General features: G+C 34.4%; 1 protein-coding gene across 3 annotated transcripts in view; it reads left to right on the top strand.

The window, feature by feature from the left end:
- Positions 1 to 20,388, top strand: part of VPS13A (vacuolar protein sorting 13 homolog A) — a 272,036-nt gene that overhangs the window by 230,827 nt on the left and 20,821 nt on the right. Inside the window, exons 67-69 of one of the 3 annotated variants that reach the window (XM_069576303.1) lie at positions 72 to 195; positions 8,191 to 8,305; positions 10,778 to 12,165. In XM_069576303.1, the coding sequence (XP_069432404.1) occupies positions 72 to 195; positions 8,191 to 8,305; positions 10,778 to 10,849 (311 nt within the window). In that variant the 3' untranslated portion in view covers positions 10,850 to 12,165. Of the gene's footprint in view, positions 1 to 71; positions 196 to 8,190; positions 8,306 to 8,494; positions 9,269 to 10,777; positions 12,166 to 20,388 lie in introns of those variants that run through there. The other 2 variants (XM_069576304.1, XM_069576302.1) reach the window with 2 other exon arrangements.

Below are 20,388 nucleotides of genomic sequence, written 5' to 3'. Positions count from 1 at the left end.
TATATTTCATGAATTGATTCCTTTTTTATTCTTAATCCAGTTGTCAAAAACTCTGTATTTTTTCTTTCCAGGAGCTCAGAAAGAAGGAGCAACTGGTTTCTTTAAAGGTGTTGGGAAAGGTTTAGTTGGAGCAGTGACAAGGCCAACTGGAGGCATCATAGACATGGCTAGCAGTACATTTCAGGGAATAAAAAGGTAAATTCTCCTGATGTAAAATGCTTCACCCAAGAGAAATGAAGTAAATCTGTTTGACCCAGGGCACTTAGTTATGAACCCAATAATAACAGCAAGTTACATATGATCTTCCTAATTGCTTTTGATACTTTTTGGCATTGCATCATTTCATCTTCAGTTCTGCTTTATTCATCATTCATTCCCAGAAGCCTTGGGAGGAAACGTTTGGCAAATTCAGCTTTTTACTTACTTTGATTGAAATACTTTACAATAATGTAATTCTGTACATTAGTTATAAAATTAGCAAATGTAATACTCTAATTCCTTTTTTGAGAAGTAAAGAATGACTTTTTATATTCCTCGTTCAAACTCAGCTTGCATTCATACCTTTCTTTATGATTTCATTTGCTGTGAACTATTACATCTTTTCAGTTTCTCGTCACTTGTACAAATAATTTTAAAACATGTTCTTTTTTCCTCCAAATTATATTTATTATAAGACTAAAATTTAGTAGTTACATTATTGCTGCCTCTATTCTAGAAGTTTGTAACATATAAAACAACTGATTAAATTCATGCTAATGAATTTAACTTAGAAACCAAACTTACAAAGTTGGTGGGTGAATATCTCCCTGATCTTTTTCTTTTGTATTATCTTTCACTTCCTGTTCTATAGGAATAATCATTGTCATTAAATGAGCTGCTCCTTTTAAGTCGCTATTTCATACTATTCCCATGATGCAGTGTTGACTGTTTTAGTTTAAAGTTAAGATTAGAAAACAGCCTCAGTTGCTTCTGCCTGTAATGTTGGTTTCACAACTATAATTATTGAATCATAGTCATCAGATAAACTCAAAAGTCAGTAAAAATAAGGAATTATACATGGCAATCGGAGAAGAAAAAGAAATAAAAGGAATCCAAATTGGAAAAGAAGTAAGACTGTCACTGTTTGCAGATGACATGGTACTATACATGGAAAATCCTAAAAATGCTATCAGAAAACTTCTGGAGCTCATCAGTGAATTTGGTAATATTGCAGGCTATAAAATTAATACACAGACATCTCTTGCATTCATATACACTAACAACAAAAAATCAGAAAAAGAAATCAAGGAAAACTCCCATTTACCATTATATCGAAAACAATAAAATATCTAGGAATAAATCTACCTAAGGAAACAAAAGACCTGTACTTTGAAAACTATAAGACACTGATGAAAGAAATCAAAGACCACATAAAGAGATGGAAAGATATACCAAGTTCTTGGATTGGAAAATAAATATTGTCAAAATAACTATACTGCTCAAGGCAATCTTCAGATTCAGTGAAATCCCTATGAAATTAATGCATTTTTCACAGAATTAGACTAGAAAAAATTTACAATTTGTATGGAAGCACAGTTCAGTTCAGTCGCTCAGTTGTGTCCGACTCTTTGCAACCCCATGAGTCACAGCACGCCAGGCCTCCCTGTCCATCACCAACTCCCGGAGTTCACTCAGACTCACGTCCATCGAGTCAGTGATGCCATCCAGCCATCTCATCCTCTGTTGTCCCCTTCTTCTCCTGCCCTCAGTCCCTCCCAGCATCAAAGTCTTCTCCAATGAGTCAACTCTTCGCATGAAGTGGCCAAAGTACTGGAGTTACAGCTTTAGCATCATTCCTTCCAAAGAAATCCCAGGGCTGATCTCCTTTAAGGTGGACTGGTTGGATCTCCTTGTAGTCCAAGGGACTCTCAAGAGTCTTCTCCAACACCACAGTTCAAAAGCATCAATTCTTCAGCGCTCAGCCTTCTTCACAGTCCAACTCTCACATCCATACATGACCACAGGAAAAACCGTAGCCTTGACTAGACAGACCTTAGTCGACAAAGTAATGTCTCTGCTTTTGAATATACTATCTAGGTTGCTCATAACTTTTCTTCCAAGGAGTAAGCGTCTTTTAATTTCATGGCTGCAGTCACCATCTGCAGTGATTTTGGAGCCCAAAAAAATAAAAGGCTGACACTGTTTCCACTGTGTCCCCATCTATTTCCCATGAAGTGTTGGGACTGGGTGCCATGATCTTCATTTTCTGAATGTTGAGCTTTAAGCCAACTTTTTCACTCTCCTCTTTCACTTTCATCAAGAGGCTCTTTAGTTCCTCTTCACTTTCTGCCATAAGGGTGGTGTCATCTACATATCCGAGGTTATTGATATTTCTCCCGGCAATCTTGATTCCAGCTTGTGTTTCTTCCAGTCCAGCGTTTCTCATGATGTACTCTGCATGTAAGTTAAATAAGCAGGGTGACAATATACAGCCTTGACGTACTCCTTTTCTGATTTGGAACCAGTCTGTTGTTCCATGTCCAGTTCGAACTGTTGCTTCCTGACCTGCATACAGATTTCTCAAGAGGCAGGTCAGGTGGTCTGGTATTCCCATCTCTTTCAGAATTTTCCACAGTTTCTTGTGATCCACACAGTCAAAGGCTTCGGCATAGTCAATAAAGCAGAAATAGATGTTTTTCTGGAACTCTCTTGCTTTTTCCATGATCCAGTGGATGTTGGCAATTTGATCTCTGGTTCCTCTACCTTTTCTAAAACCAGCTTGAACATCAGGAAGTTCACGGTTCACATATTACTGAAGCCTGGCTTGGAGAATTTTGAGCATTACTTTACTAGCATGTGAGATGAGTGCAATTTTGCAGTAGTTTGAGCATTCTTTGGCATTGCCTTTCTTTGGGATTGGAATTAAAACTGACCTTTTCCAGTCCTGTGGCCACTGCTGAATTTTCCAAATTTGCTGGCATATTGAGTGCAACACTTTTGCAGCATCATCTTTCAGGATTTAAAATAGCTCTACTGGAATTCCATCACCTCCACTAGCTTTGTTCGTAGTGATGCTTTCTAAGGCCCACCTGACTTCACATTCCAGGATGTCTGGCTCTAGATGAGTGATCACACCATCGTGATTATCTGGATCGTGAAGATCTTTTTTGTACAGTTCTTCTGATAGCCCAAGCAGTCCTGAACAAGAAAAACAACTGGAGGAATTGGGATCCCTGCCTTCAGACTATACTACAAAGCTACAGTAATCATAACAGAATAGTACTGGAACAAAAACAGAGATACAAATCAACAGAACAGGGTAAAAAGTCCCTAGATAAACCCATGCACCTATGGTCACCCTATCTCTGATAAACTAAGCAAGAATATACAATGGAAAAAAGTCTCCTCCATGAGTGGTTCCAGAAAAACTGAACAGCTGCATGTAAATGAATACAATTAGGACACTTCCTAACATCATGCTGCTCCTGCTAAGTCGTGTCAGTCGTGTCCGACTCTGTGCAACCCCATAGATGGCAGCCCACCAGGCTCCCCCGTCCCTGGGATTCTCCAGGCAAGAACACTGGAGTGGGTTGCCATTTCTTTCTCCAATACATGAAAGTGAAAAGTGAAAGTGAAGTCGCTCAGTTGTATCTGACCCTCAGCGACCCCATGGACTGCAGCCTTCCAGGCTCCTCCATCCATGGGATTTTCCAGGCAAGAGTACTGGAGTGGGGTGCCATTGCCTTCTCTGTCCTAACATCATACATAAAAATAAACTCAGAATGTGTTAAATACCTAAATGTAAGACCAGATACTGTACTATAGGAAAAGGAGTATGTCAAGGCTGTATATTGTCACCCTGCTTATTTAACTTATATGCAGTTTATAAACTTTTAAATTTAACTTATTTAATTCAACATCATGAGAAACACTGGGCTGAATGAAACACAAGCTAGAATTAAGATTGCCGTGAGAAATCTCAATAACCTCAGATATGTAGATGACACCACCCTATGGCAGAAAGTGAGAAAGAACTAAAGAGCCTCGTGATGAAAGTGGAAAAGGAGAGTGGAAAAGTTGGCTTAAAGCTCAGCATTCAGAAAACTAAGACCGTGGCATCTGGTCCCATCACTTCATGCGAAATAGATATGGAAACAGTGGCAGACTTTATTTTGGGGGGCTCCAAAATCACTGCAGATGGTGACTGCAGCCATGAAATTAAAAGATGCTTACTCCTTGGAAGGAAAGTTATGACCAACCTATACAGCATATTGAAAAGCAGAGATATTACTTTGCCAACAAAGGTCCATCTAGTCAAGGCTATTGTTTTTCTAGTAGTCATGTATGGATGTGAGAGTTGAACTCTAAAGCAAGCTGAGCACTGAAGAATTGATGCTTTTGAACTGTGGTGTCGGAGAAGACTCTTGATTGTCCCTTGGACTGAAAGGAGATCCATCCAGTTCATCCTAAAGGAGATCAGTCCTGGAAGGACTGATGTTGAAGCTGAAACTCCAATACTTCAGTTACCTGATGTAAAGAGCTGACTCATTTGAAAAGACCCTGATGCTGGGAAAGATCTGAAGGCGGAAGGAGGAGACACAACAGGATGAGATGGTTGGATGACATCCCCAATTCAATGGACACGAGTTTGAGTAAACTCCGGGAGTTGGTGATGGACAGAAAGGCCTGGCGTGCTGCAGTCCATGGGGTCGCAGAGTCAGACATGACTGAGCGACTGAACTGAACTAAACTGGAGACCAGATACTATAAAACTTTTAAAGAAAAACACAGGCAGAATACTCTGACATAAATCACAGCAAGATCTTTTTTGATCCACCTCCTAGAGTAATGAAAATAAAAATAAAAACAAAAGTAAACAAATGGGACCTAATTAAACTTAAAAGCTTTTCCAGACCACCTGACCTGTCTCCTGAGAAATCTGTTGCGGGTCAAGAAGCAACACTTAGAACTGGATATGGAACAACAGACTGGTTCCAAATTGGGAAAGGAGTATGTCAAGGCTATATATTGTCATCCTGCTTATTTGAAGCCTAGCTTGGAGAATTTTGAGCATTGCTTTGCTAACTTGTGAAATGAATTCAGTTGTGCAGAAGTTTGAACATTCTTTGGCATTGACTTTCTTTGGGATGGAAAAGACCCTGATGCTGGGAGGGGTTGGAAGCAGGAGGAGAAGGGGGCGACAGAGGATGAGATGGCTGGATGGCATCACCAACTCGATGAACATGAGTTTGAGTAAACTCCGGGAGTTGGTGATGGACAGGGAGGCCTGGCATGCTACCATTCATGGGGTCGCAAAGAGTTGCACACGACTGAACTGACTGAACTGAGCTTCTTTGGAATGAAAACTGACAGTGGATTATTCTCCAAAATATACAGACAACTCATGCAGATCAATAGCAAAGAAACAAACAACCCAATCAAAAAATGTGTGAAAGTCCTAAACAGACATTACTCAAAAGAAGAGATAGTGATGGCTAAAAAAGCACATGGAAAGATGCCCAGTGTCACTGATTATTAATGCCAGAGAAATGCAGATCAGAACTACAACCAGTCAGAATGGCCATCATCAATAAAATCTACAGACAATAAATGCTGGAGAGGGTGTGGAGAAAAGCGAACCTTCCTACAAGTTGGTGACAGTGTAATTAGTACAACCACTATGGAGAACAATATGGGAGTTCCTTAAAAAACTAAAAATAGAGCTAGCATATGATACAGCTGTCCCACTCAAGGGCATTTCTATCTGGAGAAAACCATAATTCCAAAAGATACATGCCCCCCAGGTGTTCACTGAAGCACTGTTTATAGTAGCCAGGATATGGAAGCAACCTAAATGTCCATCAACAGATGAATGAGTAAAGAAGATGTGGTACAGATATACATGGAATATTATTAGCCATAGAAAAGAAAAAAATAATGCCATTTGCAGTGATATGGATGAAGCTAGAGATTGTCAGAATGAGTGAAGTAAGTCAAAGACAAATATATGATATTGCGTACGTGTGGAATCTACAAAAATGGTACAAATGAACTTATCTACAAAGCATAAATAGTTACAAATGTAGAAAACAAACTGGTTACCAGGGGTTAGGGAATGTGAAAATGAAAGTCGCTCAGTGGTGTCCAACTCTTGGCGACCCCATGCACTATATACAGTCCATGGAATTCTCCAGGCCAGAATACTGGAGTGGGTAGCCGTTCCCTTCTCCAGGGGATCTTCCCAACCCAGTGACTGAACCCAGGTCTCCTGCATTGCAGGCAGATTCTTCACCAGCTGAGCCACCAGGGAAGCCCATAAATACTGGAATGGGTAGCCTATCCCTTTTCCAGAGGATCTTCCCAACCCATAAATTGAACCGGGGTCTCCTGCTTTGCAGGCGGTTTCTTTACCATCTGAGATACCAAGGAAGCCAAGGGGTAGGGAAGGGAGGGATAAATTGGGAGATTGGCTTTGACATATACACACTTCTATATGTAAAATAGATAATAGTAAGGACCTACTATATAGTACAGGGAACTCCACTCAGTACTCTGTAATGGCCTATATGGGGAAAGAATCTAAAGAAGAATGGATATATGTGTATGTGTAACTGATTCATTTTGCTGTACACCTGAAACTAACACAACTGTGTAAATGAACTATATTCTAATAGAAATTAATTCTAAATAAAATGTCCTTCTTTGTGTCTAACAGGAATTTTTTAAGTCTAATTGTTTCTGATTTAGTAGAGCCATCTCAGCTCTCTTTTGGTATTTACATTGTATATGTTTTCCCATCCTTTTACTTTCAATTTATCTGTGTCTTTGACTCTAAAATGAGCCTCTTATGGGCAGCATATAATTGGATCACATTTTTTATCCATTCTGCCAATTTTTGCTTTTACCTGGAGAATTGATCCATATGTATATGTTTATACTATGGATACATTCAGTTCAGTCGCTCAGCTGTGTCCGACTCTTTGCAACCCCATGAATCACAGCACACCAGGCCTCCCTGTCCATCGCCAACTCCCAGGGTTCACTCAAACTCATGTCCATCAAGTTGGTGATGCCATCCAGCCATCTCATCCTCTGTCGTCCCCTTCTCTTCCTGCCCCCAATCCCTCCCAGCATCAGGGTTTCTTCCAATGAGTCAACTCTTCGCATGAGGTGGCCTAGGTATTGAAGTTTCAGCTTCAGCATCAGTCCTTCCAATGAACACCCAGGACTGATCTCCTTTAGGATGGACTGGATGGATCTCCTTGCAGTCCAAGGGACTCTCAAGAGTCTTCTCCAACACCACAGTTCAAAGGCATCAATTCTTCGGCACTCAGCTTTCTTCATAGTCCAACTCTCACATCCATACATGACCACTGGATATATTATATGCTCTTAATATTTATTGAATGGGTGAATATTTGTTGAATGAGTGAATGATCAAATAAGTGAGTCAATCTCATGTATGTCCATACAGTCAAAAATGTTAACATATTACCAAATTCAGCAATGTGTATATGCATTTCAAACAGTACATATCAAGCCTCAGAAAGGAATGTGAAGGTATTTGAACATTGGAAAATCATGTAATGTGACTTAAAACATGAATAGATTGAAGGAGATAAACCATAGAATTACAGCAATGACCGGGGGGAAATTCCCTATTTAAATGCATTGCTCATTCAAGATTTCAGTAACAATGACCAAAAAATAACTGTTAGGAAACTAAAAGTAGAAATTAACTTACTTGGCTTCACAAGAAGTGCCTTAAAAAAAAAAGTTGCTGATATCTATACTTCATGAAGAACTCTTTGAAGCTTTCTTTTTAAAGGTTAGGAACAAGAGAGGGGTGCCTGAGTGCCATCTTTAGCATTGTGTTGGAGGAGCTAATAATGCAATATAGTAAGAAATAGGAAAAGCAAAAGAAATTAAAAGTCTTAAATCAGAAGAGAAAAAGCAGTACTCATATGCTGATTCTCTGATTCTCGTCTACAAAGAAAATCCAAGAGAATCTATACAAAAACTTCTTTGCAGTTCTACATTTTTCTAGAAAACTTACCCTATTTGTGTCAGAAGACAGATTTTAAAATGGAGAAGTGAGATAATGGTCTCATTTAGTCCAAAAGATCTTTTTTAGTATTAATAGTTGCATTTTAAAGTATACTAGGAGTTTTTGAGTAATTTTTAAAGTCAAGTTATACATTTTCCCTCTAGAGCGACAGAGACTTCTGATGAAGTGGAGAGTCTGCGACCCCCTAGGTTCTTTAATGAAGATGGAGTTATCAGACCTTACAGGTTGAGGGATGGTACTGGAAATCAAATGTTACAGGTGGGTGAAGAAATAACTTATTAATTAAAATTAATTTAGTCATCAGTTGTTTTTTTTTTAGGTAGCTATATATTGCTTTAAATATGTATTTGGATATTTGGGCTTTTATAGTTCTGCTTAATTTCATTTAAAGCTTACATTTACTTAGGTTTTAAATGTGCTATGAGATCTTTTTTTTCTTTTTTACAGGCATCAAAAAGTTTGATATGAAAACAGTTAATGCATGACTTTGCAAGTGAAAGCCAACAATAGATTTTAGTCTTAAAATTTACAAACTACATACAACTGTTTCAGTATTTTGAATGCAAAGAAAAGCTTTTATATTGGTAACATTTTGTATAGAATTTTTAGCAGATCTGATCTTTTTATAGAATATTCTTAGTTCTGTACTGGATTTGCTAGATTTGTTGAAAGCCATTGTGCTTTACATTCCTTCTTAATTGATGGTGCTTATTTACCCAGTTAGACAGTTTCTGTTTAGGGTACTTCCTTCAAACCACTAATATTCCAGATATAATCCTTCTGTCCAGTTAGACAATATAATGAAAAAAATCATGACTACTGCTATTGTGAATTCTTGGGTTCTCCTTTTCTTTTGAAGTTGCTTAAATGGCCATGACTCTTCCTCCTGCTCTGTGTTTGTATGGTCTATTTAAAACCCTGTGAAATTAATAAGCAGTTCACATGAAAACCAGCATCTTTTAGTAAAGAAAGTTAGCTTTTGGAGCAATAGTAAGTTTGAAGGTGAAGTATTTTATCTGTTTATATAGCTTTTACTTTGTAAATTGGACTTTTTAAAATCTGGATTATGCTGTAGATATTCACAAGATGATATACCAATTTAAAGTCGTTTCTGTGGTTTAGAAATGCTAAATTAAATGATTTATTTTAAAACAAGGAGTCATTCTATTGTACAGACTTGAAAATATTCATAGTAATAATAAATTGTGAGGAGATACGGTCTTTACTCTATAGCCTTGATATTTTAAATATTGTTACGTTTAAAGTGATCAGGGTAAAGATTTCAAATTTTAATATTTTACCCACTACATGCCCAGTATATAATTTTGCATTAAACATACTTTCATAAACTCTAAGCATTGTGTTAATATATGACATTTAGTTATGTGGTTTTACATTGTGTTTACATTGTGTTAAAATGTTTTTAAAGCATCAAAATAATTGCATGTTGGGATAAAACTGCCAATCTACTGAGAGATCGTGTTCTAAATAGCATGTTGACAGACTCTTAAGGATAGTATATCATTCCTTGGAAATGTTGTAGAAATCCCCCATTGTTATACAATTGAAATATACATACCTACTCAGTACCTGCCTTCCCTTATTAGAACATAATTAACATATTATTAATTCATTTTATTATACTGAATAGTTAATATTCAGTGAAGAGAATTTAGAGTGGTGAAGAGAGTTTAGACATACATCCTCATTATTAGAGAACAGATGAAAAGGAAGCCATGAGATACCAAAAGTTTCTCATGTTTGATTTCTTGATTTCAGTAACAAGTGAATTTGTCCTACACTTTTTTCCATTGATTGTTTTTGAAAGCTTTAAACTTTGGGATTTAAGGCCATGACTATTGACTGTATTTTTAAACATGCCTATTATTTTCAGAGGGGCAGTCTTCGTATTAATTGCTGAAAGAGCTGTTTAAATGACTAAAAATTCACGATCCTTGTCAGCCACTACTTATTTTTCAGCAAGTGTAGTAAGCACTGTATTAGTCTGAATACCTATAGGAACTCACCAGATGTCTTGTGTGAATGTTTGTGTTTGGCATTATTCCCTCACAGGTGTAAGAAGTGGGTTGTTGCTTTAGTGGTAACAGTAATTTTTTGAATTAAAACTTTACTATTAGCAAATACTAGTATACATAAATACCAGTACTGTTGTAAAGAAGTAGGTGACACATAGTCAGTATTTCAAATCTCATCTACCTCAGTTTAACCTAAGTGATTTAACAATAATGCCCTTAGAAAATATTTAGTACTTTCAGATGTTTGTCCTTTTATTTTCTAACTTTCTAAAAAGGGTGCTCTGTGTTTACTAAATTATATGTGCCTATGTTTGGTAACTAAATATGAGATACACTCTGATTGTATACCTATCTGTCTAGAAGGTGACACATTATTATAGTACTTCCTAGTAGTCTGTTAAAGTTGCCTACTAGAGAAAGAAAATAATTCTAACACAGTCATGGAATAATTTACTAATATCACCAAGTTATTTTATACATTAAATGTGCCAACCACATTTAGTTTAGTTAAGTCTATTAGATTATGAAATATAATATCCATAATTACTACCCCACTTAGACTTCAGCTCTAAGTGGGGCAGTAATTATGGATATTATTGACTTCTTGAACATTTCATAATTGTACATGTTTTCCAAGCAGTTTGCCATACTTAACTAACCTTTGTGCTTCTTTTTTTCTTTACCATGCTTACAGAAAATTCAGGTCTACAGGGAGTGGATTGTGACTCACAGTAGAAGTAGTGATGATGATGATGACGATGATTAGATTCTGAAATGTTAAAATCTATATGTTCTTTGTAATTTTATTTGGGGTGTTTCTTTAACATGTTTTATATGATTACTACCATAATGCCTATATGTCCATTTTTAGAGAGATAAAAGTACTTTTTCCTTTTAAAATGCTCTTCTGTTTTCAAAAACAAAAATTAACTGCATTAAGCACAAAAAAATGTATTTTACAGCCAAAGTAGGGCATGCCATATATTACAGCATTTGCTTGTATGTATTTTATAGCTTTGCAATAACAGTTTGTCTTTAAGATTTAAAATTAGACAATTTTAAAAAATGTTCATTAGTTTCAGTTTAAATTATCTGCTTATTTGTTAGCAAAATGCTGTTTTTAATGTTCTCTGTAGATTTTATGGGCTGTATTATAATGTCATTGAGTTTTGAAAAAAAGAAAAATAGTAGCCAGTCAATAATTTATACTTATTCAGCATTTCAGAAGTATTTTGTCAAATTTCTTTTAATAGTAATAAACTTCTGTAACTTGAAGCGATACAAATTTGTTGTTCTATTCCAAAATCTAATAGGTTTAACTACTATTATAAGAAACATTCATGATTTGTTTTAAAGGTTGTACAGTGAAATAATTTATAGTCTGAGAGTGAAAAATATGTCTTTTGGTTCTCCTTATAATTTCATTTTATTATGTATAGTTTTTGTGAAACAGTGAAAAAAGTTGGTTTTACAGTCATTTTAACTTACATATCCATGTGCTATATCCTTATTGTAAAATGTTATGAATTCAGGACATTAGAAGAATTTTTATAGTAAGCATAGATACATGTATTTCTTTTGGGTAATATTGGAAAAATGTCATAATCTATGTTTCTGAAAGATCTATAAGGAAAGCTATTTTATGTTTTGTGTGCCGAAGGCTTTCTTTTTAATATCAACCTAGATGAAAATTTTTGTTCTATCTTTCTGTTATATCAGATGTACTTAAAAGGCACATCTTTTTAATGTACTCTCATTGTAGATCTGTCTAGAAAGTAGCAATTATTATAATGCTTCCTAGTTTTTAATACTCATTAAATAACTGAGTACTTAATGTACATCAGTTAATGACTATTAATAGTATGATGTAAAATCCCTTATGACTACTCTGCATTTGGATCAACAGAGGAACATTTACCTTATGTTAAGCATTTTGCTTATAATAAACTTATATCAGATTGTAGTAGATAATTGCCATAATTGTTCACCTTTTGGTTTATTCAGCCAATAATTGATTGAGTCTCTTCTGATTCTTTGGTTTATCAAGATTTTATCTCTATAAATTATTATTCCCTATTTCTTAGAAAATGACTGTTTCAGATTTTTGATACTGAGGTTACCAAAAAAAGAAGCTAAACATTTAGCTTTTGAAATTCTACCCGCCTAGCATTGATTCAAGAAATCAAGGTTATGTATGCTAGGACTGAGAAATACGTGACTGTCAAAGAATTTACTTACTGTTTTCCTCAAAATATTATATTCTTATCTTTTAGAATAAGTAAATAAATTAAAACACTGAAACCATTAAAGTAGTCACTACTGGAATCAGAGACAATTTGTATTTGTCAGCATCCACTGCTTTCTTACCCTTGGTCAAAATCAAAGCCTCCTGCTTTTCCTGGAAAGTGAAACAGAGTCTGTTGTTATGTATAGTATGTGCCTGAGGAAGGAAGGGTCTGGTAATTTCTTCATTGACTTCTTAGATCGCAGCTTTGCTAAGCATGAGGCCTTTCTAAAGGGGAAAATGCTAAACTGCTTATTTTCAAGACATTTACAACTGAGTTTCCTTTGATTGGTCTGTGACACTTAATTCTGTGGTACAGATTTCATAAAGGTCCATAAGAATTTATCTGGAAACAGTTCTGGATATTTCAGCAGTGCCTTACCATATTAATGAAAACTGGAGGTAGAATTACATTTACTTAAGATTTCCAGAATAGTAAAGAGATTTAAAATAATATTTTAAATTAACTTGAACACTTTGTTCATGTGGCCTTAGGGATTCATCCTTAAGGATTTAGCCCTTGGAAGTGACATATATTCTTTAAACAGTATAATTGCCCTTGTTCTTTCTGTTTTCTTGCCCCAGTGAAATACTCTTTTCAAACTTCTCTGCTGACCGGTATTAATTATTTTTCCAGTTCTAAAAATATATTTATTGTTACTTTAATTTGAGAAAAACTCAAGACTGAGGATTGCTATATGGTTTCTTGATAGAGATATAGGACTTTGACAAAAATATCTTCTTATTCCTCATTAAATATATAGAAAATGAGTTCAATTTTGGGATTTTAAATAAAATGAACAATTATTTTATTGATTAGTGGCTTTATAATTAATTAGAACTTTAAAACTGAGAGTTTCCATCTAATAAAGTCTAGTGAGAAAGTGAGTTTGAAAGATTGACTATGTAATACCATACCTTTCCATATCCTTTAACTTTATTTATATTCTAAATTTCTGTGCAGTCATTGCTTATGTATATAAAAGGAGATGGAGGGTTCTTCTGTCTTCTTCCTGAAGGGAATAATAATTTATTCTCTATTTCTTTTGTGTCTACTTTACATTTGAATAGCATAGTAAAAACTGACAGGAAGAAAAATTTATAAAAATCCTGAATTCGTGAATACCTATTACCATGGATAAATAATCTGCTTATAAAAACCTGTAAATGAAATTATTTAGTGTTCACATTGGTATAGATATAACAAATGAAGTCCAGAATAATATTACTGACTTGGAATATTCCTTATTAAAAAGGAAGTTGAAATTTTCAGTTTGCTCCTATTTTTTAAATGATCAGAATTTTATAAATTTTACCTTCTGAAATTGTTCAAAACACATATATCATTGTGCAGTGTTGAGTGTTGACTTTAAGGTCACATTATGAAAATTTACAGATGGAGCCATGTTAGATCTGTGACTAGGACATCAAAGTTCAACATGAAATATGAGCTGCTGTATTCTGTGTCCCAAAGTCATGTACACTATCAAGTGATGACTGCTGTAATAGCTGCTGTAGTAGTTTGTCTGATTTAAATCCTATGGTAAAATTTTGTTATACTGTCCTGTAGTGATGGAGGAGGACCAGAAACAACCATCCCAACTGTTTTTGATTACTTTTCTGCTGTACCTTCAAGCCTCAGCTTTTTGTTTCCTTGCATATTAATAGTTTATTATAAAAGTCCAAAATATTAAAGATCCTGTAGGGTCTAAACAAGATACACAGATTGTTCATTTAGGTCAAATAATAATTATGATGGATATGTAAAAAGAATGTTAGTTTTATTTATTATTCTATCCCTACACCTTGGAAATAAATGGAGATCAATTAAAATGTATAGGTCATTAATTTAATCTTTCAGTGGATGAATATTCAGATTTATGAAGTGCAGTGAGTACGAAGCATTCTATAGGAAACATTACAGAAAGTCCTGAATCAAAGAAGAATGAAATACATTATTTTAGTAACAGAGACCATGATGGGGGAGCTAATTAGAATAATTTATAATGGTCATATGTAGGCATTTATGACTTGGTCTGTCTTAATGTGATAAACCATTTTTATGTCTATACTTATCTCTCAATCAGTATGATAAATTTAACACTTTATTTCATATCAACCAATATATAGGAATAGAGTACATCCAAGTATCAGCTTTAAATGTTTAATAATTTTGTAAAACTGGTTTTTAATGTAGCCCTCTTCATTGCATATACATACTCTATACAGTGAAATGGTAACAGATATCTACTAAATATGCATTATGCTATTTCTCTGAATCTTAGAGATCCTTATTTATTTGAGCATTTATAATATAGTCATTGTGTTTTTATCAGCAGATAATTAGGATAGTATATATAATTCTTAATTGGGAATGCTGTGGTTTTCTACTGTAAGTTATCATTTATGAATAACTTGTTACATATATTATGTCTACAAAGATTTTTCTAATGTATTCAGTAGAACTTGGAGTTTCTTTGAATTAAAAGAATTTATAGAGACACTCCTTCGAAAAAGGTAATTCCCTTTTGTGAATCACTTGATTTACGTTGGTTCTCAATCTACAATTTCAGTATTTTATAGAAGATATGAAATTTTTAAAATTTAGATTATTTTCTTCATTGTTAAAGTAATATATGCTCAGTAAAGAAAAATAAGAATAGAAAAGAAAAAATTACCCTATCTCCCCACTGTATATTATAGTTTATTTCACTTTTAAATTTTATTTATTAATTATGATTCAAATATATAAATTTCTGTTATATATTTTTGTTTTATTGTAAATTTTTACAAATTGAATCACTTTTTTAAGAATTATTTTTAATTTCTAAAGATGAAAAAAGTGATTCATTTCATCCCCAATGTAGGAAACCTGGTCTTTGTTTCTACAATACATTATAGCCAGCAGAACTTTTCTATATTTTTATATGTAGAAGATTTTTTTTGTTTATTAATAATCTCATAGATTATTTTATATTTGTTGTTGTTTTTTTGAAGCTTTTTTTTATTGAAAATATTTTTACCTTTTGACTCTGCCTTTTAAAAAAGTTTATCCCTTAAATAAATCTTCTTCTCTGAAAATTCAGTTATGTGTTTACATGTATGTATGATCCCTATGATTTTCATTGTGTATGAATATTGACAGCTGTGTTGTCCCATGGAGTTACTAATTTTCAACCATTTCAGACATTTAAAAATATTTTCTATGTTGTCTTTGAATCTATTTTATCTCTTACAAAGATATCATGGTTGCCGTTATATAAGTTGTTGTAGAAGAGAGGCTGTTTTTGTTTGTTGTGTATTTCTTTTCTTTCAGAGATTACAGATGTTTATAAGTAGCTACAAACACTGCCTTAATAGCAGTTGGAAGATAACTGCCTTCAGCTGATGTGGTCTTTCCCTTTACTTCGGGAGGAGAATTACAACTGATCTGGAAAAAAGGGCTTATCGTAGGCAGTCAGATCACCAGAGTAGTGCTGAACACTCTTCCTGACTTCATCTGAAATTTTGAGTAAGTGGACAAGAACTAGGAGATAAAGGACCATTGGATCTTACTCCAGTTTTAACTCCTCCTCTTCAGAATCTTACTTCTGAATGGGATGAGAAAACAGAAGAGAGCCAAATTCTGTTCTCAAGGCAAATTAAAATTAGCGTCTCAGTTAAGGCAGATCCCCTGAAAAGACGACGACCTGTCTATTTGGATACAGTCCTCATACTTCATTTGTTTGTTGATCAGAACTCTCTTGGAGAGTCTTTTGACACATTATTGTTGAAAGCTTATTCTTTTGAACATTTAGTAGTGAACCCCACTAACTTATTTTGGGCTAGTGGAGTAACTCACCCCACTTAGAACATTCCAGAATTACATAAAAATATTGTGTGAATAGGACTTTGAAATTACGTCTTTTTCTGGAGGTGATGGTTTCACTGAGGGGAGGTTCCAGTTTCCTCATTCCAGTGTACAATGAATTTTTAAATTATTTTTGAATCCAATGATTCAAATGAAGCTAATTTGATTACTAAATCATTTTCAAAAGTTTGTCATCATTTCATCCCGTAAATTAAAAAAAAAAATTACTCATCAATAGCAATTTGTATTTGTGTGGGCTTGACAGTTTGCAAAGCTATTTAACATACATGATCATTCAGTCTTCACAAATTAGGAAAACAGCTCAGCTTGCTGAAGTGACATGTGCTAAATCACTCATCCTATAAATTTATAAATATATTAAGGAAGGATAAATATTATTAAAATAGGAAATGTAGTGCATTTAACTTTAAAAGAAATAGAAGTGTTATGCTTAAATAGGTTCAACTTGAGTCTTATTTTTGCTTACCAAGGATATGCAAATAAAGTTAAATTTCTACAATAAGTCCTAGTTGAAAAAGTTGCTGCTGCTGCTGCTAAGTCGCTTCAGTCGTGTCCGATTCTGTGTGACCCCATAGACTGCAGCCCATCAGGCTACCCCATCCCTGGGATTCTCCAGGCAAGAACACTGGAGTGGGTTGCCATTTCCTTCTCCAATGCATGAAAGTGAAAAGTGAAAGTGAAGTCGCTCAGTCATGTCTGACTCTTAGCGACCCCATGGACAGCAGCCTACCAGGCTCCTCCATCCATGGGATTTTCCAGGCAAGAGTACTGGAGTGAATTGAAAAGGTGGTTACTCTTTATTTAGCTAAAGGTGCTAAATTGTAAGCTGAGACTCAGCCCACGATTTCTCTACTGATTATAAGAGTTCTACCTTACAATGTCCCCTGGTTATTTTCGACAGCATATAATTCTCATCATAAATTGAGCTTAGTAAAAGTTCATCCATATTTGTTTTTAGTGTGTGCTCTTAACAGTAACATTGTTAAAAGACTTTAGCATAAATTATGAAAAGTCTTTTTTATTAGCCAAATATCCTATGAAAGAAAAGTTGTTCTCCTGCCAAATGAAATAATTGATCTTCATAGAAAATTAGATTGGAGGCTGATTTCATTCATCTAAAGACAAATTTTAAAGTCATTCATGAAAGGAAGTACCGCACATGGTTTTTTGTCAGTTGAGTCTTTAGTTGTAAATTCAAATGAAATTTATATCCTAGTTACATCTGAGGATGATTCTGATGAACTGTAAACCAGTGAAAATTTACCACTGGAAAAAATCCTACAGGAAGCAATGTAGAAAATATGTATTCAGACATTCTGTGCACTTTGAATCTGAGTTAGTTGTTTCTTAGTCTTATTATCTTCCAAATAGATAATTATCCCTGGGTATTATTTGAAACTGAAGCATTGCAAGAGGCATGACACAGCTTGTGGACTATCTGAGTCCATATTTCAATGAGCTGTTAAAATAGGATCCCACTGCATCTACTGGAATACATGTAGTTCTTCTATGTGAACACATTTTCACAGTAAAAACACTCGGAGGTGCAGTAATACAATATGACTCAGTGCCTGGATGCTGGAACCATGTAAACCTGAGTTCAATAACAGCCTTTTGTTTTTACTAGCTTTATAATCTTTTATTCTGGTCTGATCTTATATTCTAGACTATAAAATGGAGATCATTGTACTAACAGTACCTGGATACATAATACCTTGATGGTGTTGCTAGGATTAAAAGTTAGGTTGTGTATATGATTATTAGTACAGTGTCTAACAGGAACTCATTGTTATATTTTCATTATTCCAGATGAATAATAATTTTATGCTAGTTCTTGGTCATCATTATTCCTCATTTGTCTCCTCTTGGCCAAAATTATCATCATATTTTGCCCTTTTTTTCTTTAAAGGTTAATAGAATAGTTAGAATGTTGTGACAATTTCCACACATTAATTGTATAGAAACAATAAAACCTTAGTAATTTGGACTGATCTGATTATTTTAATACTTTGAAAGAAATGTTACTGTTTTCAAGTTTATATAGTGTCATGGGTCAGTAAATGTTTATATAGTGTCATGAGTTAATAGATGTTGTTCAGTAGAGGTTCTGCTGGAAATGCATTAGAAAAACCTCTGTAACTATCTGCTGCTCTACTTCTAGATTGCATTAGGTCTGTTGATTAACAGTCTTCTGTTGTCAGTGCACATAATCATGAGCTATTTCTGTCCTTTCTCCAGACTGTTCTAGTTGAACCAGTAGGTAACAGTTCACATTTCTTAAGATAATACTTTCTTCTGTTTGATTTTATGTCAAGTGTTATGGTCAGCTGTGTAAGATGTTAGCATGGTTTATACTTTGGCTGACAGTCAAAATACCTTGTTTGCATGGGAGGAGACAAAGATATGGAGGGGTGGTGGTGAATTAAAGCCTAATCCTCTTCAGATTTGATGATACAGTCAATGAGATTTAGTTAAAAAAAATTGCTTCACACAATAAGCTAAATATCTCTTCATTGTGTTTGTATCTATTCTATATATATACATGTATGCATGTATGTATATATGAAATCACTGAGCTTTCAGGTAATGAATGTCTGCTATATTTGCCCATGAAACTTAGTTGAATACCTTGTTCTTCCTGGCTGTAGCCCTCATGTCTCTTACACTTGAAGTGAATTGATAAATTCTTTTTTATCCCTAAGTTTTATCATATTACTCTAAGGAAGTTATACTTACTTTCTCAGTAGATGATGAATAAGTAGATGAACAAGTCATCTTGAACAAGTAGAAGACTTGTTCATCTACTTATTTACTTCTTAAATAATTGAGAAATGGCAGCATTTAGCATTTTAATTTTGTTTACTTCCCTGAATTTTGTCATTTTTAAAGTAAACTTAATTTTTTTAGTACAATCTGTTCGTAAACCTTTCACTTCCCCCTCCCATTATCTCCTAACCAAATTAGCCAATCTGTAAAGCCATTTATTGGTTATCCAGTAGATTTTCTTGCTCAATAGCATTTTTTTTTTCATCTAGATAAACTTCATTTTCTGTTTACCACTCATGTGAAGTGAAAGTCGCTCAGTCATGTCTGACTCTTTACGACCCCATGGACTATAAAGTCCATGGAATTCTCTAGGCCAGAATACTGGAGTGGGTCACCTTTCCCTCCTCCAGAGGATCTTCCCAACCCAGGGATAGAACCCAGGTCTCCCACATTGCAGGTGAATTCTTTACCAGCTGAGCCACAAGGGAATCTCAAGAATACTGGAATGGGTAACCTATCCCTTCTCCAGCGGATCTTCTCGACTCAGGAATCCAACCGGGGTCTCCTGCATTGCAGGTGGATTCTTTACCAACTGAGCTATCTTAATATATGTATATATTATATAATATATGTGCTATATATATATATATGTATAATATATGAGTTACCTTAATATATGTAATATATGTATCTTGATATATACCTCTATGAAACTCCTCTTCTTAAAAAGTCAGATAGTAATCAGATTTTGGTTTTGTTTTTTGCTTAACTGTATTCCTGTCTTTACCTAATTTTCTTAAATATATTTATACTGAATATTATCACCTTGTATTTGGGATTTAAAGCCTTCCATGTTAATGAGTTGTTCGTATCATCTGCCTTTTCATATTTTGGTTTTTTCTTTCAGAAATGTTTTTGTTACAGAACTCTGCTACTTCATAGCATTTGGATGGTTTGAAAGTACTAGCTGTGTTTTCTTTATTACTGTAGTTGTTAGGTATGTTCCTTTTCTAAAGTACTGGAACTTATCTGGCAGGAAATACGGATATTAGTGGAGAGTAACTGATACAACTGTCTATCCAGTTCCTACTTTTTGTGTGTTTCTAATGTTTAATCAATTTGGTTTGGTTTTTTTTTTTATATCTAGCAAACTAAGGTTTACATACACATCTTTTCTGTTGTAAAAGGAACCCTTACCACTAACCATACATTTTAATAGTTACCTGTAGGTTCTGACAATTATATACAACAAATGCAGTTTCCTTAGTGTTTCTGTTTATTTCGTTAAGAAAATATTTAAATGATGATGGATAATTCATATATTCTATTGATGAGTAAGGCAAAAAATGCTTTTCTTTTAACATGATAGCATATAGATGAAACA

The sequence above is a fragment of the Ovis canadensis genome, chromosome 2 (genome assembly GCF_042477335.2).
Source record: "Ovis canadensis isolate MfBH-ARS-UI-01 breed Bighorn chromosome 2, ARS-UI_OviCan_v2, whole genome shotgun sequence".
NCBI lineage: Eukaryota > Metazoa > Chordata > Mammalia > Artiodactyla > Bovidae > Ovis > Ovis canadensis.
This window is presented reverse-complemented; position numbering and strand designations above follow the sequence as displayed.